This window comes from Onychostoma macrolepis, chromosome 23, assembly GCF_012432095.1.
Source record: "Onychostoma macrolepis isolate SWU-2019 chromosome 23, ASM1243209v1, whole genome shotgun sequence".
NCBI classification, from domain to species: domain Eukaryota; kingdom Metazoa; phylum Chordata; class Actinopteri; order Cypriniformes; family Cyprinidae; genus Onychostoma; species Onychostoma macrolepis.
The window spans coordinates 29,787,721-29,812,037 of record NC_081177.1 but is presented as its reverse complement, the minus strand read 5'-3'; the positions used below and the strand labels follow the sequence as shown (position 1 = coordinate 29,812,037).

Genomic DNA, 24,317 nt, shown 5'->3' with positions numbered 1-24,317 from the left:
GGTGTTTTACAAAGTGCAGACATTAAAGTAGATGGACAAAACAAGCAAACCAAACAATATAACAACAAATACAACTTGAATGTTATACATGCTGAAACGGAATGATTCGCAGATTCAGATTTAATGAGTATGCAACCATCATCACTGCAGCAGCAGTCAGTAAATAAACAATACGTGAGTCAGAAACCACTGTTCTTTAGAGAAGAGTAAGAGTCTGATAACTGTAAGCAACAACTTTGAGTTTACTTTTAAAGGATTTAAAAAAAAAGACTAGGTTTTAAAAAATAGCTGGGTTCACTATTTTATTTGTCATAGATGTATAAGATGGATTACATATAGGGGAAGTGATCCTATTAAGCACACCTTAAATTGTTGGTTGACCAGAAGAAAAAAAAAACAACAACAGAATTTTAAATCATGGTTTACGCACCCCGGGGTTGTTCTAATGCCATATGCCCTTCTTTCTTTCTTTGACCACAAAAGGAGAATTAAAAATTGTCCCGCTCGCGATTGTCCATGTAGTGGCAGTGGATAGCGATCGGCATCAAGCTTTTAAAAAAAGACACAAGAGTATCACAGAGTGGTCCCATGCAGCACATATCGTATATTTCAAGTATTCCGGGTTTAGGGAAAAATAAACCGAAATTTAGTGTATTATTTAAAGAAAATCTTGACCTTGGCCTTTGGTCTCTGCACACAGCTGCAGATTAATGAGACTCTAATTAGCGCAGCAGTTTACTCAGAGAAAAAGCATACAAGTTGTGAGAAATCAAGATTAATAAAAACAACACAAAATACAATACATGTACTTTTATAGATATTTGTAGATAAATGTAGATATTCTGCTTTATTACACTGAAAAAAATTATAAACGCAACACTTTTGTTTTTGCCCCATTTTAAAATGTGCAGTTTTATCACACAGCACAATGCCACAGATGTCGCAGGTTTTGAGGGAGCGTGCGATTGACATGCTGACTGCAGGAATGTCCACCAGAGCTGTTGCCCGTGAATCGAATGTTCATTTCTCTACCATAAGCCGTCTCCAAACGCGTTTCAGAGAATTTGGCAGTACATCCAACCGGACTCACAACCGCAGACCACGTGTAACCACACCAGCCCAGGACCTCCACATCCAGCATCTTCACCTCCAAGATCGTCTGAGACCAGCCACCCAGACAGCTGCTGCAACAATCAGTTTGCATAACCAAAGAATTTCTGCACAAACGGTCAGAAACCGTCTCAGGGAAGCTCATCTGCATGCTCGTCGTCCTCATCGGGGTCTCGACCTGACTGCAGTTCGTCATCATAACCGACTCGAGTGGACAAATGCTCACATTCGATGGCGTCTGGCACTTTGGAGAGGTGTTCTCTTCACGCATGAATCCCGGTTTTCACTGTACAGGGCAGATCGCAGACCTGGTGAGCGGTTTGCTGATGTCAACGTTGTGGATCGAGTGGCCCATGGTGGCGGTGGGGTTATGGTATGGGCAGGCGAGATCCTGAGGCCCATTGTTGTGCCATTCATCCATGACCATCACCTCATGTTGCAGCATGATAATGCACAGCCTCATGTTGCAAGGATCTGTACACAATTCCTGGAAGCTGAAAACATCCCAGTTCTTGCATGGCCAGCATACTCACCGGACATGTCGCCCATTGAGCATGTTTGGGATGCTCTGGATCGGCGTATACGACAGCGTGTTCCAGTTCCTGCCAATATCCAGCAACTTCACACAGCCATTGAAGAGGAGTGGACCAACATCCCACAGGCCACAATCAACAACCTGATCAACTCTGTGTGAAGGAGATGTGTTGCACTGCGTGAGGCAAATGGTGGTCACACCAGATACTGACTGGTTTTCAGACCCCCCCCATCCCCCCCCGCCCCCACAATTAAAGTGACCTTTTATTGTGGCCAGCCTAATGCCGAGTTCACACTGCACGATTTTAGCCCGATTTTTCACTCGCCGACAGGTTTTGATAAATCGCCGACAAATGCCCGACATCGGAGGCAAATCGGAGCTCGTTCACGCGAGTGACAATCGCGCAGTGTGAATTATCACAGACGCGATCTGAGAGAATCGCCGACACGTCGCCGACGCCTGTGAAATATTTGGCATGCTAAATATCTGGAGCTGTCGGTGATTCACAATCCTGCTGTGTGCAATGATTTCTGACTGAAAACTACATCACGATGACCTTCAGCCAATGAGAGACAAAGATACAGGGCAGAGGGAAGTTCGGTGAGGAGTTATAGACCATATCAGTATTTTAATATGTACAATTATATCATACAGAAACAAGCACAAACGCTTGACCAGCCGCAACATCAGCATAACAGTTACTGCTAATTATTATTTACCAGAACACAATCCCTGTTCCCTGCATCTCCCTCCTGCATAATCTGTTTTTGTTTTTGTAGCTGGAAATCAGTGCACAGACCATTTGCAGGCTATATTTTTTAATACTTCCAGTCTCGCTCGAGAACAACGGGCTGACGCATGCAGGTTCTGGCGTTATTTCCTTATCACTTCTCGCTTGTGTTTTGTTGTGAAACGTAGTTTGCAGATCAGACAGAGTTGTCGGCGATTCTTCCTATTGTGAAATCATGCAATGTGAAAGCCCCTGTCGCCGATCCATCGTGCAATGTGAACACAGCAGCGAATGCTACCCCAGATAGTCACGCAGTGTGAAAACAACAGCGATCCGACGAGTTTGAAAATCGTGCAGTGTGAACTCGGCATAAGGCACACCTGTGCAATAATCATGCTGTCTGATCAGCATCTTGATATGCCACACCTGTGAGATGGATGGAGTATCTCGGCAAAGGAGAAGTGCTCACTAACACAGATTTAGACAGATTTGTGAACAATATTTGAGAGAAATAGGCCTTTTGTGTACATAGAAAAAGTCTTAGATCTTTGAGTTCAGCTCATGAAAAATGGGGTCAAAAACCAAGTGTTGCGTTTACAGTTTTGTTCAGTGTGCTTACATTCTATTATTGCTATTTCATGTTACATTTTTATTAATCTCGATTTCTCACATCTTGAGTGCTTTTTCTGGGTGAGCTGGAGTGAACTGCTGCATTCATTGAGTTTCATGAAGGTGCAGTCATGCACAGAAGAACGACGGCCAAGCTTAGGACTTTCATTAAATAAATAATTTTGTTAAATTTAAATTTTGGTTTGTTTTTTGACAAACCCTCTCATATAATCCCAGAACAATTGGGATATATGATCAACATGTCATGGGACAATTCTGTGATACTTTAACGTCTTTTTTTAATTAATGAATTATATATAGACAAGCATTTTATGTTCTGAACAAGACCGAAGGGCATACAGCAATGGAACAACAACAGGGTAAGTAATGACTGAATTTTTATTTTTGGGTGAGCTATACCCTACATATTAACACCTTACATGTAGATGTGTGAATAATATAGTGGCAAAAAGACATAGGTAAATGTGTAGCGGTTAAGGCCACCTGCATTCCAAATAAGCCCACTACACCTTTTTATGTAATCACTTCAAATTATATTAAACATTTTAGTTTGTAACTTTCATCTGGATGTTTCTTTAGTTTTAACATGGACCCTCTATAGTCTACACTTATATCTAATCTTAACATTCTTAACCCTGTCTCAGGTTCTTCCTTTATCAATTATTATTATTTGTATTTCTTGTAAGACTTTTCTTACTTTTAAAACTTACAACTCCCAATACTTCATAGTTATAAATTAAAAGCATGTGTTTTGAGCACTATTAATTAATTTACTGCTTTTTATATGAGGTTTGGGGTGTTTTAAGCGTATTTGCAGTAGTATACAATAGAGCATAGGTGTTATTTGGGGGCCACCACTTTTTTGCAAAAGTTGATTGACACTTTTTCAAAGCCACTTAAAAAAAACACTTGAAGGCTTACAATGCAAAGCAGAGGCATCCCCAGTCAGTTGTTCTGAACGTCAGCTTTACACATAACACAAAATACATTTGTGCTAATGAGATAGGCCTGATCTATAAACATTGCTGTGTACGTATCAGGATTTATAAATTATAAACATCATAATTGTATGTGCAGTGCCGGTCACTCTGGGCCATATGCACTCTTTTACTGTGTGATTGAAGAGATGAAGTAAACAGTGCTTTCCATTTACACATTTAAATATTCCACTCTCATGAACTGAGCAAATGACATGAAATCATGATACAGAAGATCCAAAAATGATAAGAATTTAACGTATAAGCAGAAATATGTAATGGATGTGCTGCTTTTCAAATACTTTTCCCATGACATGCTTTCTTTAAGTGCTAATTACAGCAGGGGTTACCTGGCTCGAAATATTCTGCTTTATATTATATTATGTTTTGTATTGCAGAAATCAGTCTAAGCGCTAACAAAATATTGGTACTTTTATTATTGAATATTAGGTCAATGATGGCTTAGCAACATACATACGCTGCTGAATTTGTTGATTGGTTAGCCATTCAAACAGATGCAGTGACACCTTTGGCCTACTGTACAACCGCTGCCGCAAATGACCATTAAATGTGCTAGTATTCAAAGACCTATGCACCTGACTGCACTTACCCTGACGCTCAAGTCTGATTATGCCCTAATAATTAGTACAAATTAAGCTAATACATTTCTTGCTTCTAGCTACCTTCAGTGTACAATGTATCTGGTTAGCATGGTAACTGCTCACTGCTGCTCATGAAACTGCTTATATATTGAGTTTCAATAATTTTAGGTTATATCATGGATATTTAAAATATCACAATCGCCACCACTGCTTTTCAAGACAAAATTATGACAATGCAATAGAGCCATTCCTTATATAGATGATGAAATTAGAAAAAAGGCCGATCAAAAAAGCTAAATTCACTTTCCTTGCTCTCTATTTGAGTAAACAGCATTCACCACAAGACAGAATATTTGCACTTAGTGAAAACAAACACTCCGAAAATGTAATGCATTTGTGGATTGATTAGATTATGGTCTTCTATGACAGCGCCCCTATTATGGATTTTTGAAAATTACCTTTCATGCAGAGTGTAATGTAGCTGTATGTGAATGTAAACAATCTGCAAAGTTGTAAAGCTGAAAGTGCATCATAAATAAAGTTATTGTCTCTCAAAAGAAAGAGTCGACTCTGAATCACTTCAACGTGTCGTTTAAAATTCGAATCCCATTTCCGTGAAGTTCACAAGTTACCACATTTGCATAATGCTCGCCTATGTTCTGTTTGGATATCCTGTGAAAACACCCCTCAAACCATAGGCGTAATTTGCGGGTGGGACAGGTGGGACTTGTCCCCACCACTTTTTGCCAAAGTCAATTCTGTCCCCAACACTTATTATAAAGCCGTTTAAAAAATATATAGCATGCAGAAGGCTTATAACGCAAAGTAAAAGCTTCTCCAATCCGTCTCCAGTCGTTCTTCATAATTTAATTCATTCATGTAACACAAAATATATTTGCGGCAGTCAGACAGGCCTGATCTATAAACCTTGTCAGGCACATATCAGGATTTATACACAGTAGGCTAAATGGCGTAATTATATGCGCATCGCTGCACGCCCTCTTTTACTGTATGATGATAGCGATGAAGTAAGCTTTCTATTTAAACATTTAGATTAAATATACCAATCTCATGAATTAAGTACACACATTACATGACATAACAGACATAGCGGGGCAGGTCCGGTACCAGAATCAAATCACTGAGGGTGCTCTAACCATAATGCACATCTATTTTGATCTATTTCTTTGTCCCATCCATTGTTATGGTGCAAAGAGCGCTCCCTTTAGGCTATAATTATTAACAAGCTAATCTTAGCCTACTGTGATCTTACAAAGCTCTAGGTGCTGATCCACCATCTGATCTGGATACAGACTGGATCGGGTGGCTACAGTGACCTCGGAGTAAGAAAGAAACAGACTAATATAAGCGTAGATGCCATTCTTCTTACGATCTAACGAGTACATTGTGTGTTATGGGAAGTGTTCCCGGTTCCTGTTGACCTAATTAATGCAGCCTAACAATCCTTTAACAATTTGGGGCAGTTGTGGCCTAATGGATAGAGAGTCGGAGTTGTAACCCAAAGGCCGCGGGTTCAAGTTTCAGGTCCGGCAGGAATTGTAGGTGGGGGGAGTTCTCTCTAGGCGATTCGTCTTCGATTATGAATGCGATATTGCCTAGCTTGTCAGTGAACTACGGCTCTGTGTATTAACTACTGCTCCATCTGAAAGCAGGTGATGGCGAATTACTGCTAATCACGAAACCGGCTTTACTGACGAGATGCACATGATAATGCGCACAGCCCTAGCTCTCTCCACCCTCAATACCACGACTGGGGTGAGACCCTTGAGCAAGGCACTGAACCCCCAACTGCTCCCCGGGCGCCACCGCATTGACTGCCCACTGCTCCGGGTGTGTGTTCACGGTGTGTGTGCACTTGGATTGGTTAAATGCAGAGCACAAATTCCAAGTATGGGTTACCTTACTTGGCCACGTGTCACGTCACGTCACTTCACACTTCAACGGATTTGAATAATAGAATTGTTAGTGTGTTATGTGTAAGCCAGGTTAAAGAGATGGGTTTTTAATCTAGATTTAAACTGATAGAGTGTGTCTGCCTCCCGAACAGTGTTAGGTAGATTGGTCGCCAAAATAGGAAAAGGATCTGCTGCCCACAGTTGATTTTGATATTCTAGGTATTATCAAATTGCCAGAGTTTTGATAACGCAGCTCGCTCAAGTACTGAGGAGCTAAACCATTTAGGGCTTTATAAGTAATTAGCAAGATTTTAAAATCTATACGAAGTTTAATAGGGAGCCAGTGCAGTGTTGACAGAACCGGGCTAATATGGTCATACTTCCTGGTTCTAGTAAGGACTCTAGCTGCTGCATTTTGAACCAACTGGAGTTCGTTTATTAAGCGTGCAGAACAACCACCCAATACAGCATTGGAATAATCTGGCCTCGAGGCATGAACGCATGAATTAACGTTTCTGCATTTGACATTGAGAGCATAGGCCGCAATTTAGATATATTTCTGAGATGGGGAAAAATGCAGTTTTACAAATGCTAGAAACGTGGCTTTCAAAGTTGAGATTACTATCAAATAGAACACCTAGGTTCCTAACTGATGACGAAGAATTTACAGAGCAGCCATCGAGTGTTAGACAGTGTTCTAGGTTATTACATGTGGAGGTTTTAGGTCCGATAATTAACACCTGTTTTTTTTCCAGAATTTAGCAGTAAGAAATTACTTGTCGTCCAGGTTTTTTTTTTTTTTTTTTTTATATCGACTATGCATTCTGTTTGTTTTTCAAATTGGTGTGTTTTGTCAGGCCGCAAGGAAATATAGAGCTGAGTATCATCAGCATAACAGTGAAAGCTAACACCATGTCTCCTGATAATATCTCCCAAGGGTAACATGTAAAGCGTGAAAAGTAACGGCCCTAGTACTGAGCCTTGAGGTACTCCATACTGCACTTGTGATCGATATGATACCTCTTCATTCACTGCTACGAACTGTGGCGGTCAGATAAGTACGATTTGAACCATGCTAAGGCATAACTCCAATGAGAGCAGTCTCAGTATTATGATATGGTCTAAATCCTGACTGGAAATCCTCACAGATACCTTTTTTCTCTAAGAAGGAATTCACTGTTAATTGTCTGTAATTAACTAGATCTTTGGGGTCAAGTTGTGGTTTTTTTAATGAGAGGGTTAATAACAATTTTTAATGCTTTTCTGTAGGATAGGGTACTTTCCCGCCATATGATACGAAATACCTCTAGTTTTGTTTTCCTCCAGCTGCGCTCCATTTTCCGGGCTGCTCTCTTTAGGGCGCGAGTGTGCTCATTATTTTTTTTTATTTTTTTTTTAATATATACACTGCATTTATTTGCATTAGCATTATTTCTTAACCCTCATAAGACCTGTTTTTCCTGTTTTTCAATATGACCCCAAAATTGAAAGAGTAATTGTAAAATATTTATAAATTTTTAATCATTTTTGAGTGTGCTCATTATACCACGGTGTTGGACTCTTATCCTTAATCTTCCTTAAGCGTAAAGGAGCAACCGCATCTAAAACGCTAGAAAAGAGAGTCTATAGTTTCTGTTCTATCATCATCAAGTTTTTCTGAGCTATTGGATATGCTGAGGAATTGCGATAAATCAGGAAGATTACTTACAAAGCAGTCTTTTGTGGTAGAAGTGATAGGAAGCCGGAAAGTAGCTCTTTGTAGTCCTTACAAGCTGTAACTTTAGGCATTAAACTGTCATAAATTTTAAAAGACACTATCTCCATTTGCATTGAACTTTCAGCGTCGTAACTTTGCAGATACTGTTTGTGCTCAAACAGCAACATTAAACACTAACTAAAGTTAAAAAAGTGAAATCACAATCAACCACCCCTTTAAAATCAATTACTTATCTCTCCATACTATGCTGTATTGTGTTCACACTTTGTTATAATAAAAGGATTTGCGGGTTCACAGAATTTTAAGCATTTTAAGCGGTGAGTGGACTTTAATGCCTCTTTTTCATTGCATTCATGAAATTAAACAGTTATGTCTGTAAATGGTTACATTACTCGAGACAAATCACGCTGGAAATAGAAACCTTTGATGCTCTGCAGAGTGCAAACAACAACGTGCGCTACTCGTCTGTCAAATCTGTTTCGCCGATATGTTATTATTACAGCTTCAACTGAGGATGGACTTCCTCTGTCACCTCCATAAAATTAGGCTTGAAGCGAGGATTGCTTGGCGGTGAAAATTCTGGCTTTAATTTGTGTTATACTGCAGAAATCAGAGCCTGAGCACAAAGAAAATATTTTTTCTGAATAATGATCAATGATACACACTTGATTCAGAAGATGGCTTAGAAACATACATATGCTGCCGGACCGTTCCACATCTACTGTACCACTGCTTTATATGTGCTACTATACTGTACATTACACATGCAGTTTTGAGCGCAATGACCATAAAATGTGCACAAATGTGTGAGAACTGACGCTGAAGTCTGATGATGTTCCATACAAGTTGACTGCAGTAATTCATGTTGATAATCAGTGCATGCAAATGTGTATGACAAACATAAAAATACTTTTAGTAACTGAATCATAAATATTTTATCGGCGTTGCAGTACAAACACACTATAAACTTGAATATGGCTCGCCACAATGAATGTGCTCTGCTGGTTGCAATGCAGTTCTGAGAGAGTATTTGACACCAAGAAAGAAACATGACTGCCTCCTACTGATCATGACTTTCCTGTGCCAGAGCGTTCCTTGTGTTCCTGTGTGCTACTGTGTGCACATGCAGGATTAATTTCTCTTTGATGTGCATTCTCAGTGGCCATATCTGTATGTGCATCAGAAGCAGCACAAAATTAAGGAGTTATCACCTGAGTACTATGTCCATACTGGTTACTTCCTGTTTGGTGGTATTTATCCATCTTATTTTTCAACACGCAAGTAAGTGTATTTCCTGTGAATATGCAAGATTTCCAATTCATCATGTGCTATCTGTAAATAACTAGAAGAATATAAAACGTTTTGTGCTACACACCAGTGTGTTTATAATAATGACAATACATTACAATAATATGATAAAAAAATACCAATTTGCAATATAAAGGCGCATAACAGACTGTTGTGAACTGCTAAAATTAACTAGAAAGTTAATTCTTGCGCTGCATCTGATCCTTGCAAAGTCTTGTCTGTACATTGACTGCAATTCTGAGCGTTTTTAATTTTGACTGTGTTCATGGATCTTATCTGACCATTCAACTGTTCATTGGTTTGTTGTCTGGACTGATAACTTAGTGTTGCCCCTCGCTCTATATTAGGGCTGCCACTAACGACTATTTTTATTTCGATTAATCTATCGACTAATCGATTAAACAATTAATTTCCCACAAAAAATCAGCAATTTTTCTCAAGAATATTTTATTAAACCAAATGAAATCCAAATTTCTATGAAATCCTTTTTTTAAAGCAAAAGTAATGTGCAACAGTGCAAGAAGCAAGTGTGCATCTCATAGTCCAAATCACTGAAATCAAAGTTCAGTATTATAGTGTAAGAATTACAACATATCCACCTGTTCTAGTCTACTAATAATAAAACTATAATCAGAAAACACTTTTTAAAGGAGTATTTACCAGAAATATTATTTACCAGAATTTATTTAGGAGAAAAATGTAAATGTGCAGTATTTCTGAAAAAGAAAAAAGAAAAAAAAGAAATACTTTTTTTAATATAAAATCAATTAATTGGAGATGCTTTTGGTTATTAAAAGAAAGAGTATAGAAAAATTAAAATAGATTTAAGTGAACAATAGCTTTTAAAATGACTTAAAATACATATATAATGGCAATGATGCAATAATAATTAGTTCAAATAAAGTATCAAAAGCAAGAAATCATATGGTTTTATTGAACAAAACTTTTAAAATACATAATGTATTATAAACATTAGCTAATGTACATTACGCATAACAACAAAGGCCTGCAGGGGGCGCCGACGGCCTGACGATTGTTTTTACACATTACTGCGCGATCTAATCCTTGTTTAATATTGACCAAGAACCATTTAATTCAAATGTCCACTTAATCTTTAATATTTGGGCATTTCTTTAGGACAGAAATGCTATAGCCGCTGTAATTAAATGCATATGTGGACATCAAAACGTGTAAACTCAGAGTGAGGGTTTGAGCTTTTATTTTGAAATCGCGATGTATTCTCCTGTGTTTGTGTAGATTTATAAATGATTTACCTTACAAATCTGATGAAATGGCGCACATTGCGTTCCCAGACGAGTGTTATAATAAACCCAAACTCACAACAACATGCAGAGATGGAGTTTGAGACGCTCCACACACGTAAATGATAACAGTTTCTGTGGAGCTACTGTGAACGGAGCCGCTGTGTGACGCACGTACAGAACCTACACGCATGTAGATAATTAAAGCACATACTGTATTACAACTGCATCGCATATAATTATTTAATTAAATCGTAGCGTTTGTGAATTCACAATTATGCTTAATTATGATTTTTAAATGGGTTTAATATATCATGCAGTCTTGGAAAATAGTCTAATAATGTGTTTCATGGATTCTCGTCTGTGAAATGCGCTACTTCTGGTATTTTGCTGGTTAGTCGACGCGAGCAAAATGAAGTCGACGATTTTTATAAATCGGCTAGTCGACTAAAATGGATGAATCACGACAGCCCTACTCTATATTGATGCCCCCACTGCCTGCTATCTCTGAACCATGTGTCGATGTACTCAGTTCATTGCTCTCCTTTGTCTATCTGAGATACTACTGGGTAATACCCTTGAGTTAGGCCGGGCATACACTGTAAGATTTTCGAGCCGAATTCTGACTCGTCAAGTCAAGTCAAGTCATCTTTATTTATATAGCGCTTTTAACAATACAGATTGTGTCAAAGCACTTAACAGTATCAAATTAGAGGATAGAGTGTCAGTAATGTATAATGATAAGATTAAACACTCAATTTTCAGTTAAAGGCATTTCATTATTGAATTCAGAGATGTCATTGTCTAGCTCGGTTTAGTTTAAATAGTATCTGTGCAATCAAATCGGCGATAATCACTAGAAATTAAGTGTCCCCAACTGAGCAAGCTTGTGACTCTCTTTTTTTGAAGTCAGGCTAATTTCAGCTTTGCCGTGCATCATTTGTCCTGCAGTGTTCGTGCAGTGTACAGGGGGAACCGAGAAGCGATTAGCCTCTCCTGACTGGCAATCAGACGGTCAGATGAATTTCTGATATGTCAGAAATTTTGGTCACCCCTGGCGAGGGCACAGTTAAAGCGAAGCTACGAACGATTGCCCTAAACTCAGTGCTTTTTCCCTCACTATGTCTGCACAAAAACTGAACTAAAACTAGGAAATGAACATCGTAATGTTTATGAATTAGCTCAGTCAGTGGAGAGTAGGTGGACTTTAGTGACTGTTTGAACGCAATCCAGTTGATTGCATTTTTGACTACCTCTGGAAGTTGTCGAAAGTGGACAAGCTCTTGAGAACTTGAGACATTTGCAAGTTCATCAGATATGGAATAAGTTTAATTAAAGCAGCTCTATCGAAAACAGTGATGTCGTCATCCAGCTCAGTTCAGTTCTCATCCAATAGTGTTGGTGGGTAGGGTCTATGCAAAGGGTTCGTCTGGCTGCCGTGGCTTTTGCTTGAAGATTTGTTGATGGCTGTCTAGTTACGAGGTCTTCGCAGGGGATCGGTCTCTACAGCTCATCTAGTTTGAGCCATGTTTTTAACAGCAGATGGCACTGCATGCTTTAGAAACAGCCATACTCTGCTTACTTCCAGTTCCTTACACACACCACTTGAACATAAAATAATCATTCATATAGTCTGAAAAGGTTGAAGCGATTTACAAGAGTGTTCACAGTGGGCTGTTTACTAGAGATGCACTGATTGCAACTTTTTTTGCCGATTGACCTGCCAATTACGATTTTTAAAAAAAAGAACTGTAATGAAAGCATATACAGAAATATTTTCTTCAATGAATTGTTTTATTTTATAATACAAGAAATTATTAAACATTGATCTTCTCACAACAAAATAACAAATAACTTTAACAACAAAATAAAGTGCTTTGTGCCTTGAAAAAGGTATAAAATGAGTTCCTGTATATAACTAACAGTTATACTAACAAAAATCTTCTTTTACTCAATGAAATTTTTTATTTTATAATAAAAGAAATTAATAAACATTATAGGATCTTCTCACAACTAAATTTTGACAACAAAAAGTGCTCTGCGCCTTGAAAAAGTTAGAAATAAAATACAACGGTAACACTTTACAATAAGGTTCATTAGTTAACATGAACTAAGAATGAACAATGCTTCTACAACATTTATTAATCTTAGTTAATGTTAACTTCAGCATTTACTAATGCATTATTAAAATCACAAGTTTTGTTAACATTAGTAAATGCACTGTGAACTAACATGAACAAACAATGAACAACTGTATTTATATTAACTAACATTAACAAAGATTAATAAATAGTGTAATAAATGTAGTGTTCATTGTTCGTTCATGTTAATTAATACATTAACTAATGTTAACAAATGACACCTTATTGTAAAGTGTTACCAATATAACTAACAAAGTAGACTTGCTAACAAAAATCTACTTTTCTTCAATTAATTTTTTAGAAATTTTATTATGAAATAATTTTTTAAACCATTAATTACAGGATCGTCTCACAACAATAACTTTAACAACAAAAAGTACACTGTCTTAAAACAGGTAGAAATAACAATGCTAATACTAAATTCTATTACTTGAGGATTAAAGGTAAGTTTTTCTTGACAAAGAGAAGCATTTCTGCCTTGTCACCAGTTAATCTGTTTCTCCTTTCATTTACCACATGTCCAGCCAAGCTAAACAAAACTTGTACATGGAGTGGAGAGGTAGGCTCGGGCAAGTTGAGCAAGTGCAGGGAAACGATCTTTGTTGATCCTACAGTAGGTCAAAGCATTTTCGCCTCTGCTGCTGGGCAACTCGGAGAGGTAGCTCTGAACTTGCACAGATGAGGGGCTGGCCAGCAGCTGCTCCATCTCAGCATTTTCCTTCAGTATTTCATCATGTACTGAAAGTAGTAGACTACATGGCTTTTTGGCTGGAGGTACTTCTGTGGCAGGACCAGGTACTGGAGAAGCTTCTGCAACAGGTTTCTCAGGGGCCGGGTCTGGTCTGGTCTTCCCCTCCAGAATAGCCAAAAGTGCTTTTTTCACTTGGTCTTTACCATCTGTTGAAAAGTAGCGATTCTTGTACCTTTTGCATGAACGGACAAATAGACAAGAAGGAACGGTCACATGAAACTTTGTTTAAGTTTGAAATGTTTAAAATGTCCGACGATCTTCCTGGCAATTGCGAGCACATCAGTGATGCTTCGCTGCGACAGCCGCTGTTGCCGCTAAGTTGGCAGCAGTATGGGACCCCTTAATTTCTTGACAGTGCAGAAGTAATTGTTGTCGCTGAAAATCTTTGTCAACACCGTGAGCAGTCAGGCTCATCATTGACATTAAGCTAACGTTACATGTCCAAATATCAGTAGTAAAACTTATGGCTGCTTCAGGATGGGCTTGTAACAGGCTTTGTGTATGTTCTGACACAAGGTTAAACAACTCGGGTAAGGCAACGTCGGAAAAGTACCGCCGGCTCAGTATAATGTATTTTGGACTGAGGTAATTTCTCAAATTTCTGAAACCTCTGTCCTCGACTATGGAGAACGGCTGGTCATCAAGTGCCATGAATTCCATAATTTTTCTTGTAATTGCTTTGGTCTTTTCACTCCTCATCCCAATAAAAGATAGCAGAGGCTGCTGACTTGTGGCTGGCGAGCTTTGGCTTGGATTCGGAGCGCTAGCTTTTCGTTGCCTTTCCCCTTTTCAAACTGGACATATTCAGCTGAGTGATGCTGTTTTAAGTGTCTTATTAGGTTTGTTGTTCCGAATGTTTTCGTGGTTGTTCCCTCACGTTGTATTTTGGCCTTTCAAATGTTACAAACTGCGATCTTTGTGTCATCTTCACTCACAGAAAAGAACTTCCACACCAACGACATGTTTTCACGTGACCGTAAGTGTGCGAGTGGCTGTGACGTCATTGCCTGCGCCGCTGGCAATAAAAGCATCGGCTCGGAATCAGCAAGACATGAGACTGATGATCCGGGCCGGTCATGCGAAAAATCGTCCGATTCCGATCACTGGCCGGTCAATCGGTGCATCTCTACTGTTTACATTAATCTCGTGTCATAAAAGCATAAAAGCTGAGGTGCAAGTACATTTAACCACTCACATGATTCAGACGAATGCACAAGGGCTCTTCTTCGTGAGCGTTTGAGTGTGCGGTTAAAAACTAGCCTAAAGTGTCATCTGTTGTTACAAACTAGGCTCAGAATTGATCCACGAATTGTGATGCATCGATTTATTGTCCCAGCCCTAGTCGTTTCTAGGTGCTGATCCACCGTCTGGTCAGGATAGGGACCGGAACCAGTTGACGGCGGAGAGTCAGACTAATAATAGCTTGGATGACATTCCACTTACAATGTAACACATATATCGGGTGTCATGTTACCAGTTCTAGTTGATCAAATTTATGCAGCCTAATAATCATTTTTATTAGGGATTTGAATTATTTAATTGTGATTTATTTAAATGTTATTTTCTCCTAAATCGGCACGTTATGAGCAACTTACAGCCTTAAGATGTTTTATGACTTCCTTAAACTTGGTGAGTTGATGAGACTCTGGCATGGTGGCCATTATGTGATGTGTCCCTGGTGTGGTGAAGACTCAGGCAGTTATTTATTTGTGTATGCCAATCTCAACCCCAAAATTCTGTCTGAACAGGATTTCTGTATTGCCTAAAATATTGTTTTTTTTAATTAATTTTTTTAGTCATCATATCTTCTATGTACATCTCGCATTTGCGCTGATTTATCTATTATTTATATTGATTATAGAAGTATTATAATATTATGTTACCCTGTAACGCTGGATTTACACACTAAAGGAGCAGGCAGTGAGCACCACATTTTCATTTCGACACCCATATTAAAAGAATTCACCCCGGAGGCATGAGCTGTGCATTGCTGCTTCCCAGCAGCATTGCATGCAGAGAAATGAAAATGCCTGCTCACAAATCTGACATGAACAGCACTATGTGGCATATGATAAAGTAACGGTTCCCTTACGGTTACGTTAGCCGACAAGAAGCAGATGAAGATGATGAAAGTGTGGGGAACCCAAAAAAGTAGTTTATTTTAAAAGCATGAAACATTGACTTGAACAATGACCTGAGAACATGGAACAGCATACTTACTTCCATAATCCAAAAAGTAACGAGGCAAACAAGAGAGCTTAAACACAAGAAAAAACAACCAATGACTATACAGAATTGTTTAACAAGATAAGACAATGATAGTGGATCAAAATAAAATAAGACCGTAAACCAATGGAAACCATGACACATAAAACAAAGGAACAACATGGCAAGAACACATGAGGGGAACAGGGAATCACATGACACTGACTATGAAAAAAAACAGGTGAGGCCTTCACAGACCTGGCCCTCCGGTCCTCCGTGGCATGATAGTGGGCCTGGACCTTGGAGCAGTGGACAAGCCCATGGATGATCTGGTAGTCAGGGTGGAGCCAGCAGACATGGAGACTAGCAGGGCAAAGCAGCGGAGGAGAAGACCACCATAGTGGAGCCGCTGTAACGGGAGTGGAAGACCACTCAGGCAGAGCTAGTAGAACAGGGCACCACAACACAGCAGAAGACCACCACGGTAAATTGGAAGCTCACCATGATGGATCAGGAGGCTGTTGGAAACTTAGAAGAGAAGACCAGGAGATTCTTGGGTATCTTTGGCAGGATTCTTTATTGAGAACTTGCTGCGTGGTGCTGCAGTCATCAACACTCTAAGGCAGTGATACATTGTAGTTTATATACATTTAGGGGGCAGTGCTTAGAATTGGAGACAAAGTACCTGGGTGACAACCTTAAACAGAGCATGCAAATAAGGCACTCTGTGAACTGTACGGGGCCATTGACGAGCTGCAGAACACACACCCTGATGGACTGTTTATTGTCGCAGGAGATTTCAATCAAGTGAATCTCCAAGCAGTTCTTCCTAAATTCCATCAGCATGTGGACTTTGCAATGAGAGGGGCAAACAAGCTGGATCTACACAAACATTCCCAGTGCATATCACTCAGAGCCCCGCGCCCATCTCGGCCACTCAGACCACATCTCTGTTATGCTAATCTCAGCATACAGACCGCTCGTCAGACGCGGCAAACCAGCTCTGAAGGTGAAAACCTGGCCCGCAAGGCCCATCTCTGCTCTTCAGGACTGTTTTGAGCACATGTTCAGGGAGGCTGCAACAACTGGTGACTCCACCAACTTGGAGGAATACACATCATCGGTGACCAGCTACATCAGCAAGTGCATAGATGACGGCACTGACTTCAAGAGCATCACTACACACTCAAACCAGAAGATGTGGATGACTGCGGAAGTGTGTATGCTGCTGAGGACCCGCAACTCTGCCTTCAGAATAGGCAACAACAATAGGCAAATTCACTGATGACACGACTGTGGTGGGTCTCATCAGCAAAGATGACGAGTCCGTATACAGAGAATAGGTGCAGGGGCCAACAGACTGGTGCAAAGTCAACAACCTGCCCCTGAATGTGGACAAAACAAAAGAGATGTAGTTGACTTTAGAAGAGCACATGACATCCTCAACATCCTGCTGAACATCGATGGTTCCTCTGTGGAGATCATCAAGAGCATCAAATTCCTTGGTGTTCATCTGGCAGAGAACCTCACCTAGGCCCGTATTCACAAAACATTTTATCTTACCACTAAGAGTTCTCCTAAATAGCAGTCAACCTATTCACAAAGCTGCTGAGATGAACTTTTACTAAGGAATAGAGAGAAGTCCTAAGCTAAGAGTAAGGGCGGGGTTGACCTTGTTGCTATGGATGATGTCAGCATGCTTACTAACTATGCACACCGTGACTGGCTGATAGTCTCTATAAGAGATTTATTCATAGAAATATTGTAGAGCGCGATATTATGTTGCCATACTTACTTAAATAAAGGTTTACAAATAAAAATGTTGCCATATTCAAATAAAGATTTTAAAATGCAGGCTAAGTGTCACTAATTAAACAAGTATAAGTTCAGCTAATTGTCAACCTGTTGCATGTGTGCTTCTCGTAAACCATTAGCGGATATGCATATAAACAGCCTTTTAATTAACAGAGTAGAATAATCATGGCTGAAAGTAAGACATGCAAACATAAAAGAAAACCAATCTGACCTCAAGAACAGCTGTTACTTCTTGCCCAGATGGTTAATGAAAACAAGGATATAATCAAAGGAAAAGTTGTAGTTGGGATAACCTCCAAAACCAAAGGCGATACCTTTTTTTAAAAGCTAATTATCATCAAATGTTTCTAAAATGTTTACGTTCCGAGGCAGATTACCGGCAATAACAGCCATTTTAGGATAGTTTGTGATTTGGTCTAAGTGACTTGAGAGTCCTCTTCACTACTCCTAACGTTTCACAGATTTAGGAGCTAGTTTTAGTGCTAAAACGCTTTGTGAAATGCTCTCAGAGCAAAAATTTAGGAGTCCTAAATTTAGGACTGACACGCCCATTATTTTTAAGATTTTCTCCTAAATCGGCACGTTATGAGCAACTTACAGCCTTAAGATGTTTTATGACTTCCTTAAACTTGGTGAGTTGATGAGACTCTGGCATGGTGGCCATTATGTGATGTGTCCCTGGTGTGGTGAAGACTCAGGCAGTTATTGCAGGATTGCAGAGTACATGACGAACCGCTCAGCAGAAGGGCACAGTCGTATTCCATCAGAACCCAGCTGATTAAACCTCTAGGACTTATGGAATACAGTGGCTCATTTAAGCCAGCTTGAAAGATGTCCTTGAAGGCATAGATGAATCAAAACAACCAATGATATAACAGAACTTATAACAACTGCAACCCTTTACAAATCATTATTTATACAAACCAAATGGCCGCTCACTTCTTCTAATGGGCAGCTCACCTCACAAAAAACACCTTTTCCAAAATGGCCACTAATGGGCAGGCCCATCATAATAAGAGTCCTTTAGAGGCCAACAAAAGTCAGCCTAAGCAGCATGCAACAGACAGAATTATAATTATGTATAATTAATTAATATAATTAGTATATTATTTTTATACAATTATAATTATTATAAATTTTTATAATTAAAAATGATAAATAAACATATATTATAATTATAAATATAATTAATTGTATTAGGGGCCGTTCACACTACACTTTTCAGTCCTTTACCTTCGATTCGTGCAGACGTGGGAGACAGGAAATGCAAGCTCACGCAAATTTCACTGTGTTCCAAAGTTGAAGATATCTCCAATTGAAGATCAATAGGTCACAACTTGACCGCTTAGGTGAATTAAAAGTATGCAGAGTTTAAATCTGCTGGATTGCAGCATTTTAGTACAGTACAGTAGATTGCATATTTTTACATTTCGGATGAATATAAACATGCTGTAAATGTGACATCATGTTATGACCATTGCATTGTTTGTAAAAATGTTGCTTGCTCAAAGTCTAGTGTGACCACGGCTTTAGGTTGGGAATCTTTGACAGCCTGTGTAAAAGAAGAATGCTGTTTGTGTGACCAAATTAGAAACGGGAGACGCTGTAGGATCTATTAGCGAGAAGGTCTTTTTAATGAGGCAAACCAGAAACAAAGTCAAAGAGCATGCAGGGGTCAAAACCAAAAGAAACGAGTCCAAACAGTAAATCTGAAATACAAACCTGAGACATTAGAACAGAACAACAAACGGGCAGGGGTCGAAACACAGGGTGAATCCAAAATATAGGAAAACGCTCAGAACTGCAATACAGATATTGGCATGACTTCGCAAAGAATGAATAGCCCAGGGTGTCTGTATGTACAGTGAGTAATGGTGGAGAAAGACCTTTAGGTGTGGCATAAGTCAAAATTCGAGAGGGGGCTGCCTCATGTGGCTGGTGGAGGGAATAGCAGGCTCAGGTGACAGTTTGTTGTTTGTTTACCACTAAACAGGACATACTGTATGTAACATATTGAATGTAATAGGACATATTGTATGTTGTAGGCTATTTGTAATGTGCAGGTTCTGTACATTTAAAAAAAATAATAATAAAAAAGAAGCCACAAAAATAATAATTTGTTATTAATAATAAATGTAATTAAAAAATAATATATATATATATATATATATATATATATATATATATATATATATATATAAAATACACATATGGAAATTTCACCTGAGATACTGCTCTAAAGAGATAAGTATGAAAATATAATTTACAGATAGAAATGGCAAAGTGCAAACATTTTTCCAAAACATTTTACTACTTTCACTGCACTACTAATAACTTGTCAAATTATTTTATATGTGAATGCATTATTTGAAATTCCTCTTGTATTTATACTTTTACATTTTTAATTTCTTACAAATATTCAGCAGTTCTATGACCAGATATAATATTCAGCAGTTCACCAGAATAATAAATACATACATGCATACATACATACATAAAAAAATATATTTGATTAGCTCTTAAAGTAAAATAACAGTAACGTGGATTAACATACATTTCCTCATACTTTGTATTTTTTTCTATTTTAAAATCTAGAAGTGGGCTTATCAGGTGTGTGAGTTTAGTAGGGTCGCTTCCCCTAATGTTGCTTAGACAGGGACGGTAATTGATTCCATCATGTTTATTTACAGTGCTGCTTGGTTGCCTGCTAGTCTTTCTCTGTTGTATTAGGCCTGTTCCACACATAGTCTGTAACAGTGGTGCTGCTGCTGCCAGCGGTGGCCTCGCTCTGTTACAATTTTTAAGACATAAGTCATGTTCATTTCAGTTCATTTCAATGATTACAGATCACAGCCTCACGCTAGGATATACAGGGGTTGGACAAAAAAAACAAGTGAACACCAATTATTATAGGATTAACATTTGTGTCCAATGATCCTTTATTTATTTATTTATTTTTTTCTAATTGTCCATATACAACACTAATACACTACCCAGAGAATAAGTTGTGTTCAGCAGAGTTTAGTACAAGCTATGGATGAAATGGGTGAAGCTGGAGCATCTGTAACCTTAACAGCCCTGTTGTTTGGTGTATTAAGAACAACAGTCTTTATGATTATGACTGCAGACACAAAGCACAGTAAGACTTTGTCAGCAAAGAAGATTAGTGGGCAAAAATCAAAAGTGAATGATGTGAACGTCGAAGACTAACAAGTGTCCAAACAAAACAGAACGGTTGCACTTTATTTTGATAGTTCACTTTAGACATTCTACTATAAGTAACTTTGCAACTACATGTCAACTAATTCTAATTAACTTGCAACTACATGTCTGCTAACTCTGAGTACACTGTTAGGGTAGGTTTAGGGTTAGTAGAATAAGTTGGCATATACTTGCAAAGTTTCTTTTAGTCAGTATGTGGTATGTTGTGGACCCATCAAAATAAAGTGTTAGAAGATATTAAGCAGACAGTCTACTAATACTCTAATGACTGATAGTTGACATGTAGTTGCAAAGTTACTTACTGTTAGTAGAATGTCTAAAGTGGACTCAAAATAAAGTGTTACCAACAGAACTACTGTGGCAAACCTCAATATTCATTTTGAAGTCCCTGTTTCCACAGAAACTGACCACAGAGAAGTTCACGAAACCAGCATCCACAAAAGAGCTGTACCTGCTTTAATTTTAATCACAGACACTAATGCTAAAAGGTGAAAAATATGGAGTCATGATCATGAAACTTGGACAGGTGGAGTCCCAACTTTAACATCTGGCATGGTCAGAGAAATCACCATCTTGAATATTATCTAGGTTAATTGAATATTATCAAACCATTATGGATAGTTTTGGAGAGAGGAGTGAGCAGTAGATTCTCTGAAGCAACTGGCAAAGGTTTTGATAGACAACATTCAGGCTGTTCAGAGGTGGTATGAATCTACATTGCAGGCTGCATTAATTGTGGCAAAACACCTCAATACAGAAATATTTCCCTCGTATTCACATGATTTTGTCCAACCACTGTCTATGCATGGTAAACCAGGTCATAATCATGTCCTGTGATAAATGACAGCATGCCACATATGCTGTTGATAAATTCTGAGTAGTAAATAACCTAAAAATCAACTGGGTTTCCATCCAAATATTTTGTTGCTCATTTTAAAAGTGCGCATAAGATATCCTGAATGGAAACACTTAAAATGTCAACTCTCAAAATTCTCATACAAATTCATTGCACTAGGCCAGCGGTTCTCAATTCCAGTCTTCTTGTTCCGAAGAAGTAAACTTCAAAGTATTTTCCCTGCTCTTTTGAGAACCGCTGCACTAGGCAGAGGTGGATTACCTAGCATTTTGCATTCGTTTGCAATGACTGGCCCAATGAAGTATTGAATATACAGTAACTGCTCAAACAAACAGTTAGACAAAAGGAGTCTAGGGACGAATGGGAATAGCCGTTTGAGCCATCATTATGTGTGTTATAAACCTTAGTCATGGTAGACGCCATATTGAATTTTATGAAAATGATGCTGTAAGGCAGGGGTCACCAAACTTGTTACTGGAGGGCCGGTGTCCTGCAGTGTTTAGCTCCAACCCTAATCAAACACACCTGAAGCAGCTAATCAAGGTCTTACTAGGTATACTTGAAACTTCCAGGGAGGTGTGTTGAGGCAAGCTGGAGCTAAACTCTGCAGGACACCAGCCCTCCAGGATCAAGTGGTGACCCCTGCTGTAAGGGATAGATTTATAGTCTTATCAATGGCATACACTGGTCCTAGATCAAATGTTATTCACAACTTTCAACTGTTTAACAGAATGTTTCTCTACTGAAAGTTGTAAAGACAAATACATTGTTGTGAAATAACATTACATTGAACACACTGTACCTCTATGCCTCAAGGCATCATTTTCATTCCTGTAAAAAATAAAATAACATGGTGGTACCCTGACTAAAGTCTATTGCACTTCTGCAAAATTTGTGTATTATTGCTTTGTTACAGCAAATACAGTTTTTCTCAGAGCATCATGACGAGGCGGCCTCCCTCAAGATGACGCACATAATGAAATGATTCACATGTTCTTTATTCAAGTTTTTTTAGAAATGCGCATGACAAATGCTAAACATTTTGGATGGAAACTCAGCTCATTGCTGAGTTATTGAGCCATTGGCTTGCTCTTACCAATGATGTCTCTTGCATCTTCCCAGGTATCAGCAGATATTGCACAGAAACTTGGTCTACCTAGCAACAATAGCAGACTCTAATCAGAATATGCAGTCTCTGTTACCAGCGGTATGTTATGACTGGAAGCTTTAACAGCTTTCTTTCTTTCATGCTTTTTCTTTCTTTCTTTCTATTTCTTTTTTTCTTTTTTCTAAAACAATGACAAAGAGTGGTGGGATGACGCAACACAAATCTTTATACCAAAATCTATGCAGCATGATGCAAATGGTCACTTAATAATAAGTAAACAAACAAACACACACAGAGTATTTGACCACAAGGGAGAGCTGCCCCAAAAAATCCCATGGATTTTGCTGTGGAAGCAAGACGATACAAAGCCCAAGTCATGTACTCAGCAGTCGTTTTCAAAATGCAAGGTGCAGGAGACTTTACTACTTCTCAAATCATGTTTCTTTTCAATATTCAATATACAGCATTGACATTGGTAACAAAAAACAAACAAACAAAAAACAATATTCAGTATTGCTCTATGAACCAGATCATTTTGAAAGTAGAGGAAAACAAACATACAGGACAAAAGAAATGGGGGTTACTGGATATACTATCATTAGATTACTTCCAAATGGTCTAAGAGAGGTTCCCATGTGGCTTCAAATCTTTTTGGTGAGCTAAGCATTTGAATAAATGGAATTTAGGCCCAATCCCAATTCTATGTTATACCCCTTCAATATTCCCCTAAGAAATGGGACACCACTACTACACCGTTACATGACATCATATGTTGTCTAGCTCCTACAATACACACACCTATAGTGGTGTGAATTAGAGCCTTACCGTTCTATATTAATGTGCTACTAACACACACACACATATCGGAGATCGCACAGTTCACACACGCAGGAACAAAGAAACTCATCAACGCTGCCCCACGATTTTTATTAATAGTTTAAATACTGAATCGCTACATTATATTTTCAAACAACGAGAGGATAAAATCACTGTTTCATCGCTGTACAACTGACTCATTGTAAAGTGAGACTCACAGACACACACGCATCTTTCATCTCTCTCTCAAATTGGTCATAAAACTCTATCTTTAGAGTGGGCTCAAAAGAATGGTTACATGATTTTGGTGTTAATTGAGACTGGGTAATTAAAAAAAAAAAAAAACTAAAAAAAAAAAAAAATTAATCAAATTTAAAATCTTTAAGGAATTTCTCAACAGAAAATTTCAGTTCACCAAATTGTTAACAGTTCTGCTTTCTGTGAAGAGTAGAGCTTGGAGAGAGGACCTTGGCACTGACATAACCTCCGCTTGAACCCATAATGGAAAGGTCTCAGGTGTCCAGATTTGACTGCAATAATAAAAACTGACACTTCAGATCAACATTTAAATATCAACTTTTACTTAAAGTAGTTTTTAGTACTACCTGCAAATATA

The 24,317-nt window shown here is 38.5% G+C and overlaps 1 protein-coding gene across 1 annotated transcript in view; it reads left to right on the top strand.

Moving 5' to 3' along the window:
- LOC131532669 (calcium-responsive transactivator-like) overlaps positions 1-24,317 on the top strand; it is a 95,648-nt gene that overhangs the window by 1,765 nt on the left and 69,566 nt on the right. Inside the window, exon 4 of the mRNA XM_058764512.1 lies at positions 22,900-22,984. Coding sequence (XP_058620495.1) covers positions 22,900-22,984 — 85 coding nt within the window. The remainder of the gene's footprint in view (positions 1-22,899; positions 22,985-24,317) is intronic.